At 38.4% G+C, this 13,136-nt stretch overlaps 1 protein-coding gene across 1 annotated transcript; it reads left to right on the top strand.

The window, feature by feature from the left end:
• The first annotated feature begins 4,751 nt into the window (after positions 1–4,751).
• On the top strand, positions 4,752–12,459 carry Smp_004550.1 (hypothetical protein). The gene is made up of 3 exons (XM_018790714.1): positions 4,752–4,788; positions 8,687–8,834; positions 11,976–12,459. Exons 2-3 carry the CDS (start codon positions 8,747–8,749, stop codon positions 12,332–12,334), a joined length of 447 nt encoding a protein of 148 aa, XP_018645957.1. The 5' UTR covers positions 4,752–4,788; positions 8,687–8,746; the 3' UTR covers positions 12,335–12,459.
• Positions 12,460–13,136: the final 677 nt, after the last annotated feature.

Genomic DNA, 13,136 nt, shown 5'->3' with positions numbered 1-13,136 from the left:
GAGGTATGTGACAAATATAGCAATAAAGTTAGCACGAAAAATGGTTACTATAACACGAACAACTTAAGATAATACGGAATAAACTAGTTTTATACTCAACTTAGTTTACGGATAATCAGGTCTACTTTTACGATTAAGTAAAAAAAAGTTAATAACAGAAATGAGGTTAAATTTGTGTTCAAAAAGGGCTCACCACTTTCGTGCCTTAAGGTAACCCTCGTGCTATTGATAGAAGAAACCAGAGAAGTAGTGAATAGGTCTTTATTTCGATCTTCGCGCAGTCACAGTGGAGCGTGGGATTATCTGTTCAGACAAACAAAGGCTCTCAACATTCAATATAAGATAGTAGGGAATATAACGCTTACAAACCAACCTGAGCTGTTACAACCTTACTCTTCTTTCACAACACATTGCTTTTAGAGCGTAGTCAGATACCGCCAACGTGTTATCGTGATTGTTGATTGTCAGGTAAGATATCATGATTGTGGGAGTCGTGTCATTTAACTACACGGAAAGAAAATAGACATGAATAAGATTTTTTCTAAATACGCGGCTTTGATGCGATCGATGCTGGTGTAATCGTTAGTTCCGTTTATATCGATTGTGTGGTACTTAGATTCACGCCGAAGAGCTTTAAAAGTGCCTTTGAATATTGTTTCGAGAGGTCGTCGAAATGAGTCGCGTCGTAAAAGACGTGTGTACTATATCATAAGGCAGGTTGAACGAATAAATCAGGAGATTGCGTTCGAGTGAAAGCAGGCTTAAATGAACCTGTTGTCTTTATTATCTTGCTCATGAATGAATTTAGGTCCACACTCATTGAATATGAATTACGTCCTACGATTTCCACGCGATGTCGTAGTGTCGTTCGCTTCACCCGCGGATATCCTACGTATCCATTCTGGGCTTTCAATGCAGTGTGAATAGCGAGTAATTCAAGTAAATTTTGGGGCTGAATGTGAAACTTTACGCTCTCGGTGAAAGCGTAATACCAACCCGTTTGCTTGTGGGTGGTAGGTGGTCTCTCAGAATTGTGTGATTCCCTACAATCTGATGAGGCAAAGCAGAAGTCCGGGCTCGAACGGTTTCTAGTGATGGTTGAAGTGCAGTTGAAGTTTGTTCGACGAAGACGCAGGCCACTGTTTCAGTAATAATGAATTTGGCACGTACTGCTTCTCGCCATCGATTGAAACGGTCTGCGCAGGTTAAAAGATAAGAGTATCCACCGAATCCTTCCGAATCCAGATGAACACGGTCGAAACGAGCCTAAGGGACATTTGAAACAGCCTACGGTATATTTGTTGTGTCTGATCACCTTAGAGTTCTGGTATTATGTAATGGAACGTGCCCGTTCCTGCACGTCTTTGTTCATAGCAGGCCAGCAAAATCATTCTGCTAGGAGCCTGGTGTTTGCACGAACACCTGGATGAGAAAGTTTGCACAACGTATTGAAGATAAAGTTTCGGTACGATTGGACGATCCCTACCTGTAGATGTGTCACATAGTAAGGTTTCCTTACCTGTTTCCATCTATTTAATGAACAGTTTGAGAGTTGTTGAGGATAAATGGTGCTGAGGTTCGGCGTCCTCCTTTTGAAGCTGAGCGAGTTTAAGGAGGTCGATCTCTTGGAAACTGTTCAAGGAAGTTATACGAGACAGAGCGTCTGCAACTACATTGTTTTCTCCGGAAATGTGTTGTATATCTGAAACAGACTGCGAAATGTAGTCCAGTTGTCGAGACTCTCGATGTGAGTAGTTGTCTGAAGATGAGCTTAAGGAGAAAGTAAGGGGTTTATGATCAGTGACAAGGGTGAATTATCGGCCTTTGATAGAGTGTTGAAAATGTTGTACGGCACAATACATAGATAGGAGTTTCCTACCGAAAGAGCAATACCTCGATTCAATATCTAGCGACCGTCTCGAGAAAAATCCTAACGGTTGCCAGGAGTGGTTAACCTATAGTTGTAAGACTCCTCCGATTGCTGAGTCAGACGCATCTACTGCGATACTAATGGGCGCTTGAGTGCCCTCATGTGTCAGCATGGTTGTCTTTGCGATACGTTTCATAACTGTGAAGAATGCTTTTCGCACGGTGTCGTCGAGATTATTGGATTTCGCATCTCCACGGTGTTGGTCGGTTGGCCATGAGCATCAATAATATGTTTGAGGAAATCTAGAGAAACAGTGTCTACTTGACATTTCTGAATGTTTACAGTAATGCCATGCTTTTGCAGTCGTTCGAACACAAGGTCCAGATGCTGGAGATGAGATTTTGTGCCCGAACTTATGACCAGGCAGTCATCAAAGTTAGAATTCGAGACCTCGGAAAACGTCGACGAACCTTCGAAAGGTTTGGGCAGCATTTCTCAGGCCGAAAGGCATTTGCAAAAATTCGTTGACGAGTCCAAGGGGAATGATGATAGCGGTTTCTGAAATATCGTCAGTAGCCATAGGGATCTGATTATAGGCTTCAACCAAGCCGATTTTCGAAAAGACAGTTGTGCCTTTCATGGTAGCTGTCAAATCGTGATTGTGAGGCGACAGGCAACGATCAAATGGGTTTTGCATTCAAACGCCGATAGTCACCAGCTGCACGCCAATCGTTGCTATCCTTTTTAGGGACCATGCGCAAAGAAGATGCTCATGGGCTATTTGACAGTCGAATGATCCCTAACTCTGTCATATGGTCAAATTTGTTTTTAGCCAACCTCAGCTTTTCGGAAGCCAATCAGCGTGCTTGTGAGAATACAGGTGGTCCTGTAGTCGTGATGTGTAACATTGCTGGTTACACACAGCTATTTCGGTTGCGGTTGGTATATTCCAGAGTACTTATGGAGTAATGGTTGATCTAATGGGTCTATGGTGTGTCTAATTGTGACTGGAGATAATTCGCAACCCGAAAAAAAGTTACTCAAACAGGTAACTTAGTGTTTCCGTCTACTAGCTCCGTCCGCGCGTATTAATAAGTAGGTTATGATGTTGTAACAGGCCCGTACCAATGATTGACATAGAAACATCTGCACGACGAAGATCCAGTGAATGGGTTCGCGTTAGCCCACGTTAAGGTAAACGTACCTTTTACCATATGTGGCCAATAGCTTTCCATTTGCCGCCTGTAAGTTTAAAACAGATTCATGAAGCAGATCGTTGGAAAATGCGGGAAGAACGCTAACTTCTGCACCAGTATCAACGAGGTAGCGAACTTTCGTGATCACATCTGTGATGTATAACAGACGCAAATGTTTGCCGACTACCGTTGCCTTGAATAACTGCCGGCTTCGAAGTTTCCCGAATTGTTTTTCGTGGCGGTCGACTTGGAGTTCGGGTAATTGCAGAGTTTTCTGCAATTTCTGGAAGACTTTCCATACTCGTTATGATACCAGCACCAGTCGAGGTTATCCGTCTCTCGTCGTCTGGAGACAGATCGCCTACGTAAGGGGCTTCTTCGCAGAGTATGTGACTGTTCACGGTCATCACGAAATTTTAGATAACGTGTAAGTGTATGACATAACTGCGTAATGTCATTCTGGGTCGTTTGAGGTTTTTCATTGACTGAAAAAAACTCGGCGTTAGAGGACTTCGTGATCTCGAGGATGCGGTCAGCAGATACAGCCAGCTCGTCTACGGCGTTGTTTTGGAACGAGACGAGAACTGTTTGCACCTGCTTGAGAAAAATTTCAGATAAGAACACTTGTTTGAATAGACCATTATCGAAAGTTCTTTGGCCAATAACTTCTCTCATCTTTAGCAACATGTCTGTGGCGGGATCATGTTGCAGGTTGATGTTATTGAGTAGTTGGTCTGATCTTTGTCGATCGGTTAGCTCTCCGCGTCTCAGAATCGATCGCTTCAGCGTTTCGTAAGGTTCAGAAACATCACTAGTAAACATACTAGGTGTTACGTACCTGTTGAAATCGCGTGGTAGTGCCTTAACAACCGCGAGGAGCTGTGCGCGTGAATCAGTGATGCAGTGCTCGCAGAAGTTCGCTTCTGCGTAGCACAACCAGACTTCCATATTGTCTGGCCAAAAAGACATTAATTGAAACGTGGATGGTGTAAGAGTCTTGATCTTAAGGAGCTTGGGAGTCTGATCTGTCATGGAGAATTTAAAGTATAGAAATGAACGAGGAAAAATTTATCCCAAAATACGAAAAATATATCACTATATATATATATATATACATATATATATTTATATAAGTAAAGCAATGCAATGATTTATGAAGTTCCAAAAAGGAACAGACTCACAGTTTATTGGTCTGTGTGCCAGAGCACGTCGGTCTCACCTCTGAAGATACCACATATATTGTAGTTTGACAACACCTTAACAGTAACACCTATGAATGAATCGCGCCCACCCAGTGAAATCAAAGTCAGAAGCGAGGAGGTTGGAAGATATATTTCATGGGTTATCAATATATCGATAAGTGACTGATCTAATCTGGCTAATGATCGCAGGAGATGTTGCGCACGCCGTTCTGAAACGTGATCCAGTGCGGATGCATGACCGAGCGCTTTCAGCTAAATGAGTCCATTAAAACTCATGTGGTCATCATCCAATGTCGAACACTTACAGAGATATTGATTTTCGGGGTTTGTTTGCCGCCAAAAATTTCTAATGACTTATATACTACTTCACACTAGGGGCAGTCAAAGTTTCATATCAGTTTCTCCATATCTAGGTAGGAGCTGAAAACAATACCCTAGGGTGTCACATAGGTACTGAAAATTTAAGGTCTTCACTTATAGGAGGGACGTCTGATTTCAGGGTCGCTTTACTAGGATTACTGTAATCAGACTTTACATACTGACTTTTTGTTTGTTGACAAAAACAGACTTAAGGCATATGAATTCAGTGTAACACCTGGTAGGATTTTTGTTGGCTTGCTGGCACCCTGAGTGTCCAGTCCTCCCACTCGTTAGTAATGTATTAACCATATATAATTACTTGGTATATTATTTTTCTAAAACGTATATGAATATATATATATATATATGACAAATAGTGTCCAATAAGCATGTTTGGTGTACAGTTCGCAATACCTTTACAATTATTAACAGAAAGTCAGTAAACTACAAAGTATTTGGGGATATTGATTAGTCTGGCACGTCGTGTCGTACGGTTATTTATTTAAACACATAAACGTTAGTACAAGGAGGCACAAAACAAATATGCGCCACATAAATGACTCGATTTGTGTGAGGCCTATGATACTGTTTCCGGGTGCCCAGACCGAAGCAGGTGGTTTTCATAGGAGGCCAAACTCGTAGCCTTCGACATAAAGGTCTAGTCCACGAGGCAGTGGCGCAACGTAATGAGATGCAGTCCCATGGTAGCCGGTGACCAACAATCAGTTCATAAGCCATTTGTTTCGTTATGATCTTGGAGCCCATGTGAGGTTATTGCTATGGGTCTAAGTTTCGCATTTTTATCACCTAAGAAAGCTTCTGGTGATAAAAATGCGAAACTTAGACCCATAACAATAACCTCACCTTTCCTCAAAATAATGAAAAAATTACTGATACAACCACTTCAACCTGCAATAAAAGAGCACTGTGATCCATATCAGTTTGCTTACAAATGCAAAAGAAGCACTTTAGATGCTGTTGCTGTTCTGTATCACACTATAGTGTTCGGGTTGGAAAAGGGTAAAAAGTATGTTCGATGCGCTTTCCTGAACTTTACTTCTGCTTTTGATTCTATTCCAAGACACCTCTTACTTAACAAGCTGATCAGCATCGACACTGACAGCTGGATAACCAATTGGCTACGTTCCTACCTTTCTGGAAGAGAACAGTACACTGTATTTGAAGGAAAGTGTTCAACATCTCTACTGTCTACTGTAGGTGTGCCACAAGGAGCTGTTCTTTCACCTCTGCTCTTTTTCTTTTTGCATGATCTGCCATCTTCCACAGAAAACTTTTGTAAAACATGCGGACGACCTCACTGTATGTATGCCAATTTCTACCTCCTTACATCCTATAGAAATGAATGAGTTTTTATCTCGTATTGAAAGGTGGTCTGTTGGTAATGGTCTCTTACTCAATCCATCTAAATGTCAAGCTGTTAACTTTAGCTTGAGACATGGACAGAACCTATACTCTGTGTTGGGATCCCATAATGCTTGTGCCATTGGAGACTCCTTAATAAACACAGTGTCGAAGATCAAATATCTTGGTGTTACTTTTTCCTCTGATCTTTCTTGGTCTTCTCATGTTTTACTGTTATCGAAAAAAGTTTACCGTTTGACATACTACATAAAGAGGCTGCATGCTTTTGAGATTACTCGCCATTTACTCTTACAATTTGCAAATTCCTGCATATTACCTATTATTTTATATTGTTCTCCATTATTCTTTCCCGGGCTTTTGAGAAAAGACTTTGCTATTTTGCGTAGAGTGCTGAAGGCAGTTTGCAAGGTATGTGGTGAATCTTTTGAAGTCATTGTTAATATGCTTGTGGATAGACATCTTAAGTCTTCCAAACTCTTGGCAGGTGTTATCTTATCAGATACTAACCATCCGCTTCATTCATATCTTTCTCCTTGTATATCTTCTGGTAGAACGAGACGTAAATACATTAAAATCCATGCACGCAAGCAAATCTATAAAAGTTCTGTAATACCTTACCTTGCAAATTTACTTTGTGACGAACAGGCTGTTAGAGTTGACCTAGTAAATAGCCTGTCTTCTTAAGCATGTCTCAAATTCGATAATTTGTATAAACTCAGATTTTCCTAAACCTTTTTTTTATTTTATTTTTGTTCTGTTTTTTTGTTTGTTTTGTTTCTTTTTTGGTAAAAAAAACTTGTTGAAATAACTCGTGCTGAGAATTCTATATTGTACCAGATTATGATATTGAATAAAGCCATTAATAATAATAATAATAATGTGCACCGTTGCTTTGGAATCAAGGTTTTCCAACTCCCTTAGGTGGATCCTCCATCCACCATCCCAGTTAGAACTCCGAAAATTCGTTTTTCGTTCTCTGAAAGACGTTGGTTCCAAGCGATAATCTGAAATAGTCTCATTCTTACCGACCTCTTCAGCTGTAAGAAACTTAGCACGACCAAACACTCAAGGTTGTCTCTCATGTAGTTTGGAAACAGAGCCAATGTGAACTAAGGTGTTTTCCCGAAACTAAGTGCTTGCTAGCTTTCCTGGAATGAGATAGAAATACAAGTTCCAGTTGACGTAGTAATAATATTAGGTGATCTGAATACGGAGAGCTAATTGGACCCTTCATCCTCATGGCTCAAAATCGATCACAATGGCGCAGGTGTATGCACTCTTTATCTTCCCTTAAACATTGAGGTTAAAATTGTTTCATATCTGTCTTCTTTCCTAAACTATATCCTTATATACAACCTTTCTTTTATATATTACCACCACTAAATTAACTACTATGAATTCGGTGTTGATCTTGTTGTGCTAACGACGAGGTATGGCAACTTGGACCGATGCATATATGTGCCTGGTCCTACGTTGTAGCTGACTGATTGACTGACCTTCATCCTCACTAACCCTCGGTACCATATACATACATACATACATTAGCTACTCTGCTGTACCGCATATTCTGTCTTTTGTTGTAAGTAGCCCTTAGAGAAGCTGTAAACGACCTTGCAGCTTTCTACTCTGTTTACTAGCTAGTGAATACATATACCTTTACAATCTTTTGCAAATAATATATTGGAAATAGGAATAATATATTTGTAAAATCTCAGCGGATGAATTTTAATTAAATCCAACGTTTCGCCTGGCAATCTGGTCCAAGCTTTTTCAAGGAATTATAATCAAACATCAAAATTATCGAATATAAATAGGTACATAGGTATATTGGAAAGTAAATGCGTATGGTTATTTTACATAGTTCACAAGTTGTCCAAGGTCTTCATGTTTGGCATTCACTTGGTACACGCTTCAACATATATTTCTATGTATTCATCGCGCCATGTCTTTAGAAAAGAAAATAAAACTATGCCCGATGTCCATAGATAATTTTGTCATTGGGTGTTATACAATAGTATCAGGATTGTTGTGTTCATAGAGATATGTTTTTATACAATATAAAACGAGTTAAATTTATCGGTAAACTTATACTTGTTAGTTTATAATACACTATGACGTAATCATTCGTACAACTAACAAGTATTTTCATCCTATTTACACTTGAAAACCGTTATGACGGGACAAAAAGGTGGTATTACTTCATTTCACTATTTTTCGTATCAATTCATTATGAAATTTGTCCAGTGTGACTATTCTATTCGTTGTATTGATTCAATATGAGCTACATATATGTTTTTGTAGTAACTGTATGTTCTTATATATACTATTTATTAGCTGATCATTGTGTGTGTAAAATCAATATATGAATGAGTGTATTTTGGGCTTAAGGACAATATATTTTGGAGATGTGTTTTTGGATTGTCGATAAGTCTTAGTTTGTACCAGTCTTCCATGTTGTCACTGCGTTGTGGAAGTTTCAGTGTTTTCCATTTCCAAATATAAACAGTTAGGACGACAGTAACAATAACTTAATGTTATTTACTTTTATTACCTTTATCATGTTTTTCTGGTACGCCATTCATTTATTACATTGTGGTCAATAGTTGGGCTTGTATTATTAGTTTGATGTTAACATTTCGATGTCAATCTACATATTAACTTTTCTTTCCTGATAGGCATTTCGTAACCAGGTGACTTGGTTGACTTTCAAAAAGCCTTGATTAAGTAGCTAAATAATGCCTGGTTACAAACAAGAAATGCCTCCTCCCGGAGGTTTCGCTCCAATCGATGTCTCCAGAAAGATGCCAAAAGGCTATGTACACGGTATGTCATTTTTGATGTACTCATATTTATTACTCTTACCTGATTTTTCCCACAACTAACGGATTTAATAGCTAGCATGTGATATATACTTTCACAACAGGAAAGTAAAATTGTGAATAATGTATCGGAGAAAGCACAGTATATTCCACTTCTACTGGTTTGCCTACATCTTTACTGTTATCCTATGTGCTTCTTTACACCAAAATTAGCATTTCATATGTTCATTCTGATTGTTAACACTTGTCATATATATCTGGTGCCATCTTGTACCAATATTTATGTGTTCAAATAAATTAATTAATTAGTTAACACTTGTCAACTGTCTCTAGCTTTGAGTTCCAGATCAACTAGCTCATTGACTTTTGTTGTGTTTCCACAAACTCAAATTTTTTTCGGTGGATGTATTAGAGAAGCCAATATCACTGGTCGACTGTCCTGTACGAAGAGAAAAGTTTAATCCAGCGTTGAGTCAACTAACTCTTAAACTATTTTTTGGGCTTCTCCGGCGTCACCAGGCTTATTTTGTTTGGAATGAAAATGCTTAGTGCAACAGAACACGAAGAAAGTACAATATGAAGTAAAATGACAATATTTTAACGGGATCATAGAGGAAAATTATAGGTTAAGAGTAAACGAAAATGATAAATATTGCTAAAGAATGTAATCACGGTGGGTGTTTTTCATTTAGAAGTTACGTCTTACTGTTGACCTAAATTACTGTTTAAAACATCCATCTTGACCGTCACTACCTTTCAATCTAGAATGCGATTGATAATGTCTGAAGTTGCCAAGTTGTTTGATATTTTAGACGTCATGTCAAAAGTTTCAAGAAATTCATAAGTGCCAATCTAGAGCAGATACTTATAATTTTATTTATTTATTTATTCAAACACAAATATTGGTACAAGGGGGCACCAAATTTATATGCGCCACACGAAACAATGAGAATAGGAAGAGAAAAGGGGTAAGATGCATATGTAAAAAAAATAAGAGTACTGATGAGGGAAACTGAAATGTACACCCAGAAGATCTCTTTCAGTTAAGAAAGTTATAACCACTCTTTATGAAGAAAGTAAAAGAAGGTTACAGCGGGATCGCCACTGGCTTCTATTCTGAGCCATATCTGATAACGTCTCTAGCCACTGTGTTGCACCATCTCCTGGACCCCAGTCAGGGGATCGTGAAGGACCAACAAAAGCCAGCCCTTTGCAGCTTTCTTTCATATCACGACACCATGTCATGCACTGGCCACCCCTCCGCTTTTTCCAACCAGTCCAAGCGTCGGCAAGTAGTGCACGACGTGGGATTCTCTGGGACGACATTCGTAAAACATGTCCAAGCCACCGAAGTCGGTGTTTCAAGATGGTGACACCAATTGGATTATCGTCTCTGCGCCCGAACACACGATGCCGAACCTCTGCATTACTAACATGGTGTTGCCACTGGATGTCAGCAATCCTTCGGAGACAACGATGATCGAACACAGAGAGTCGTCTAATATCCTCAACTCGGATAGGCCAGGTTTCACAAGCATAGAGCAAAACTGCTCTCACCGACGCGCTGTAGATCCGACCTTTTACAGCCAGACTAACATCATGAAGGCGCCAAAGATGGCCCAGATTGGCATAAGCCGCTCTGGCTTTCACTATACGTGCATCGATCTCATCACTCACTCCACCACCAGCACTTATGTCTGGTTATCACATACTTAGTGCAAGTTAAAATGTACTAATGTTGTTGATGTGTGTGTGCTAGAATGATAATGATTAGTTGTTTGCTTAGTCAGACTTGTAGATAGTCTGATAGGCATCAGATGAGTCATATATTCCCTTATCCCTATTATTGTCATTGATTGTTGCTGAATTGTATCGGTTTTTGGTGTGCAAATATATTTACGTTCTAGTTAGGCTAATCAAGTGTCCTTGATCTGAGTTGTGTTGAAGTCCTGTAGAGTAGACATTGTGAGGGAATCTAGTGTAGATATTCGTCTGAGGTAAATTAACGTCCTATACGTGTATACAAAGAAACTTGAGCGTTATAACAGTTCTTAAGCATGGATGCCTTTAGAATTCAGTATTTAATATTTCTTAGCTTAGTGGCTCATGATATCACCAGCCTATTCTTATTAAAGCTTTCACAAAACTTATAAGATCCCATTATGTTTTAATCATCCATAATAATAATTTGTAATTTCTTCTCATTAATTTAAAGCAACAATTAGTGGTCGCTATGACTAATTAGTTTCATTAATTTTACCAAATCTATTTCTTAAGTATTAACATTTAAAATAATTTGGATAATGTGTAAGATTTAAGACTTACAAACAATGTCTTATTTATTTTTGCTATTCCGTATATGAACCCTTTAATCTCATCCTAAGCATCATCGTCAAACCAAACTTTCAAGACTATAAGTCATATATGATAGATTTTATCAAAGTCCTGTCTAAATTCTACGAAACTATCATATTTAACATCACTTTATGGCCGTGGACTATCACACTATACTTTGTAATAATGAACATACTTGTCTAACAGAGTTTCATTTTTGAAGGACCTGACGAATGCAACTGCGTTAGGTGTGATCTTGACGACCTGTAAAAATGACTAGATCGATCAAAAGACAACTGTTTCAGGCTAGTCCGAACGTCCTTCCTGAAAGTAGTTTCTGATTATTTAGCTCTGTACTTTCAAATATTACAGCCGGCAATGAGAATCTATAGGACAGGATGTAATGTGGTGTTCTTAGAATTAAACTTGTTTCATCTGCTCTTTTCATTATGGAAGGATATTATTGTTACAAATCCTGGTTATCTAAAGGGAACAACTCACTGTTGTTGTACTTCAGTAAGTTTGACAAAACGAGCTACAAGATGAAAGCCATTTCTTAGTCAAACACGTGCATTTATCATTTGGCCGATTTCTGACTGATCTAGTCTGTCAAATTACATATATATAATCCTTAATTTTGTATCACAATTATTTTAGTATGCTGTATAGTTCAGTGTTCCTAGTTGCTTCCTAATTCAACAAAGGAATACATATTCACATTATAAGTCATTTTGGCTCATTTTAAACACCTTTTTTTGATAATAAACCACTAAACCAACCTTTTTATGAATGCATTTCTATTACTACTAAGGTCTTATAACACTTGGTGCATTGTATACCTCAACATATGTGGGCCTTAAAGTTCTGAAATATATGAAAGGAAAACAAACTAAAATTAATAGAGAAGATCAAGAATGTCGGATTGCTCTTGCTCCTTTCATTATAGCTGAACAAGAGCGATTATACTTGAAACAATTACGAAAAAACCGCGAATACGAACAGAATTTAATGGGTGATGTTGCAGGCTGGAAAATTGGTCATTGGTTTGACTACCCGGTTTATCATAACCCTCGAGGTTTATGGTGTGATCCGGATATTAATGAGTTCTATGCTCATGTTGCTGATTGCGATAAAGATTTGAGGCGTAAAGTCCGATATCGTTACTCTTAAGTTGTGCTGGTGGCGGGTGTTTGGAAGCACTTCTTATTTTTAAAGGACTGATAATTTGAATTGTAGTTAAATATGTACTAGATCAAATACAAATTTACTGTTGAGACCATTGCTTTTTTTTCTTTTGCTTCATGAGTTTAATCGTGGTCTTAAATGTTAAACCCTATATCCTAACCCGTAGATCCCAGTTTTGATATCATAAGTCACTCATTTATGTTGGCTATCTCCTGATTGGCCTAATGGGTCATAACGGTTCCAAGGTCATCTAGAGCGTTGCTCAACGTCACCCTTATAGTTCAGTTATATTAGATAGCGTTAATCAGATCTTATTGATTTATATATCCGTTACTCTATTAGTTCTTTAGATAGATACATGGATTTTATTGATAATTTTCTCCAAGTATGAAACTAAAACAGGAGTTTGATTTGATTGCTGTCCTTTCTACATACGATTTACGTGTATATATTACAGGTCATCGAAATTTCCGTACGGATAAGTGTCGATTTACATATTTTCTGGTTTATTATACACTGTATAAAGAAAGTTTGCATTGAACGCTGTGGCCTAATGTAATCAACTTCCAACTATTGGGTTATAGGTTTGAACCCCACCCCGGCTGATTCGGTTTGGACATTTGGGCACTATCACTAGACACCAGATTAGGAAATTTTGGTTCACAGATGATTATATTTATAGTACTCTTCAGAAATAGCTCAGCTATTATCCGAGAGAGGATAGCATATTGAGTTAAATCACTGTTTGCATAGCATCTAGTGTAAAAATCTTGATAAACTTTACTGG

This window comes from Schistosoma mansoni (assembly GCF_000237925.1).
Source record: "Schistosoma mansoni, WGS project CABG00000000 data, supercontig 0037, strain Puerto Rico, whole genome shotgun sequence".
Lineage (NCBI taxonomy): Eukaryota > Metazoa > Platyhelminthes > Trematoda > Strigeidida > Schistosomatidae > Schistosoma > Schistosoma mansoni.
Note: the sequence above shows the minus strand (reverse complement) of the source record. Positions and strands in the feature narration are given on the sequence as shown.

Bases quoted from the DNA above. Each gene is read 5' to 3' on its own strand.
- Smp_004550.1 (XM_018790714.1), top strand. From the start codon at position 8,747: ATGCCTGGTTACAAACAAGAAATGCCTCCTCCCGGAGGTTTCGCTCCA. The intron at 8,835-11,975 runs GTATGTCATTTT...ATTACTACTAAG, and splicing joins GCCAAAAGGCTATGTACACG to GTCTTATAACACTTGGTGCA.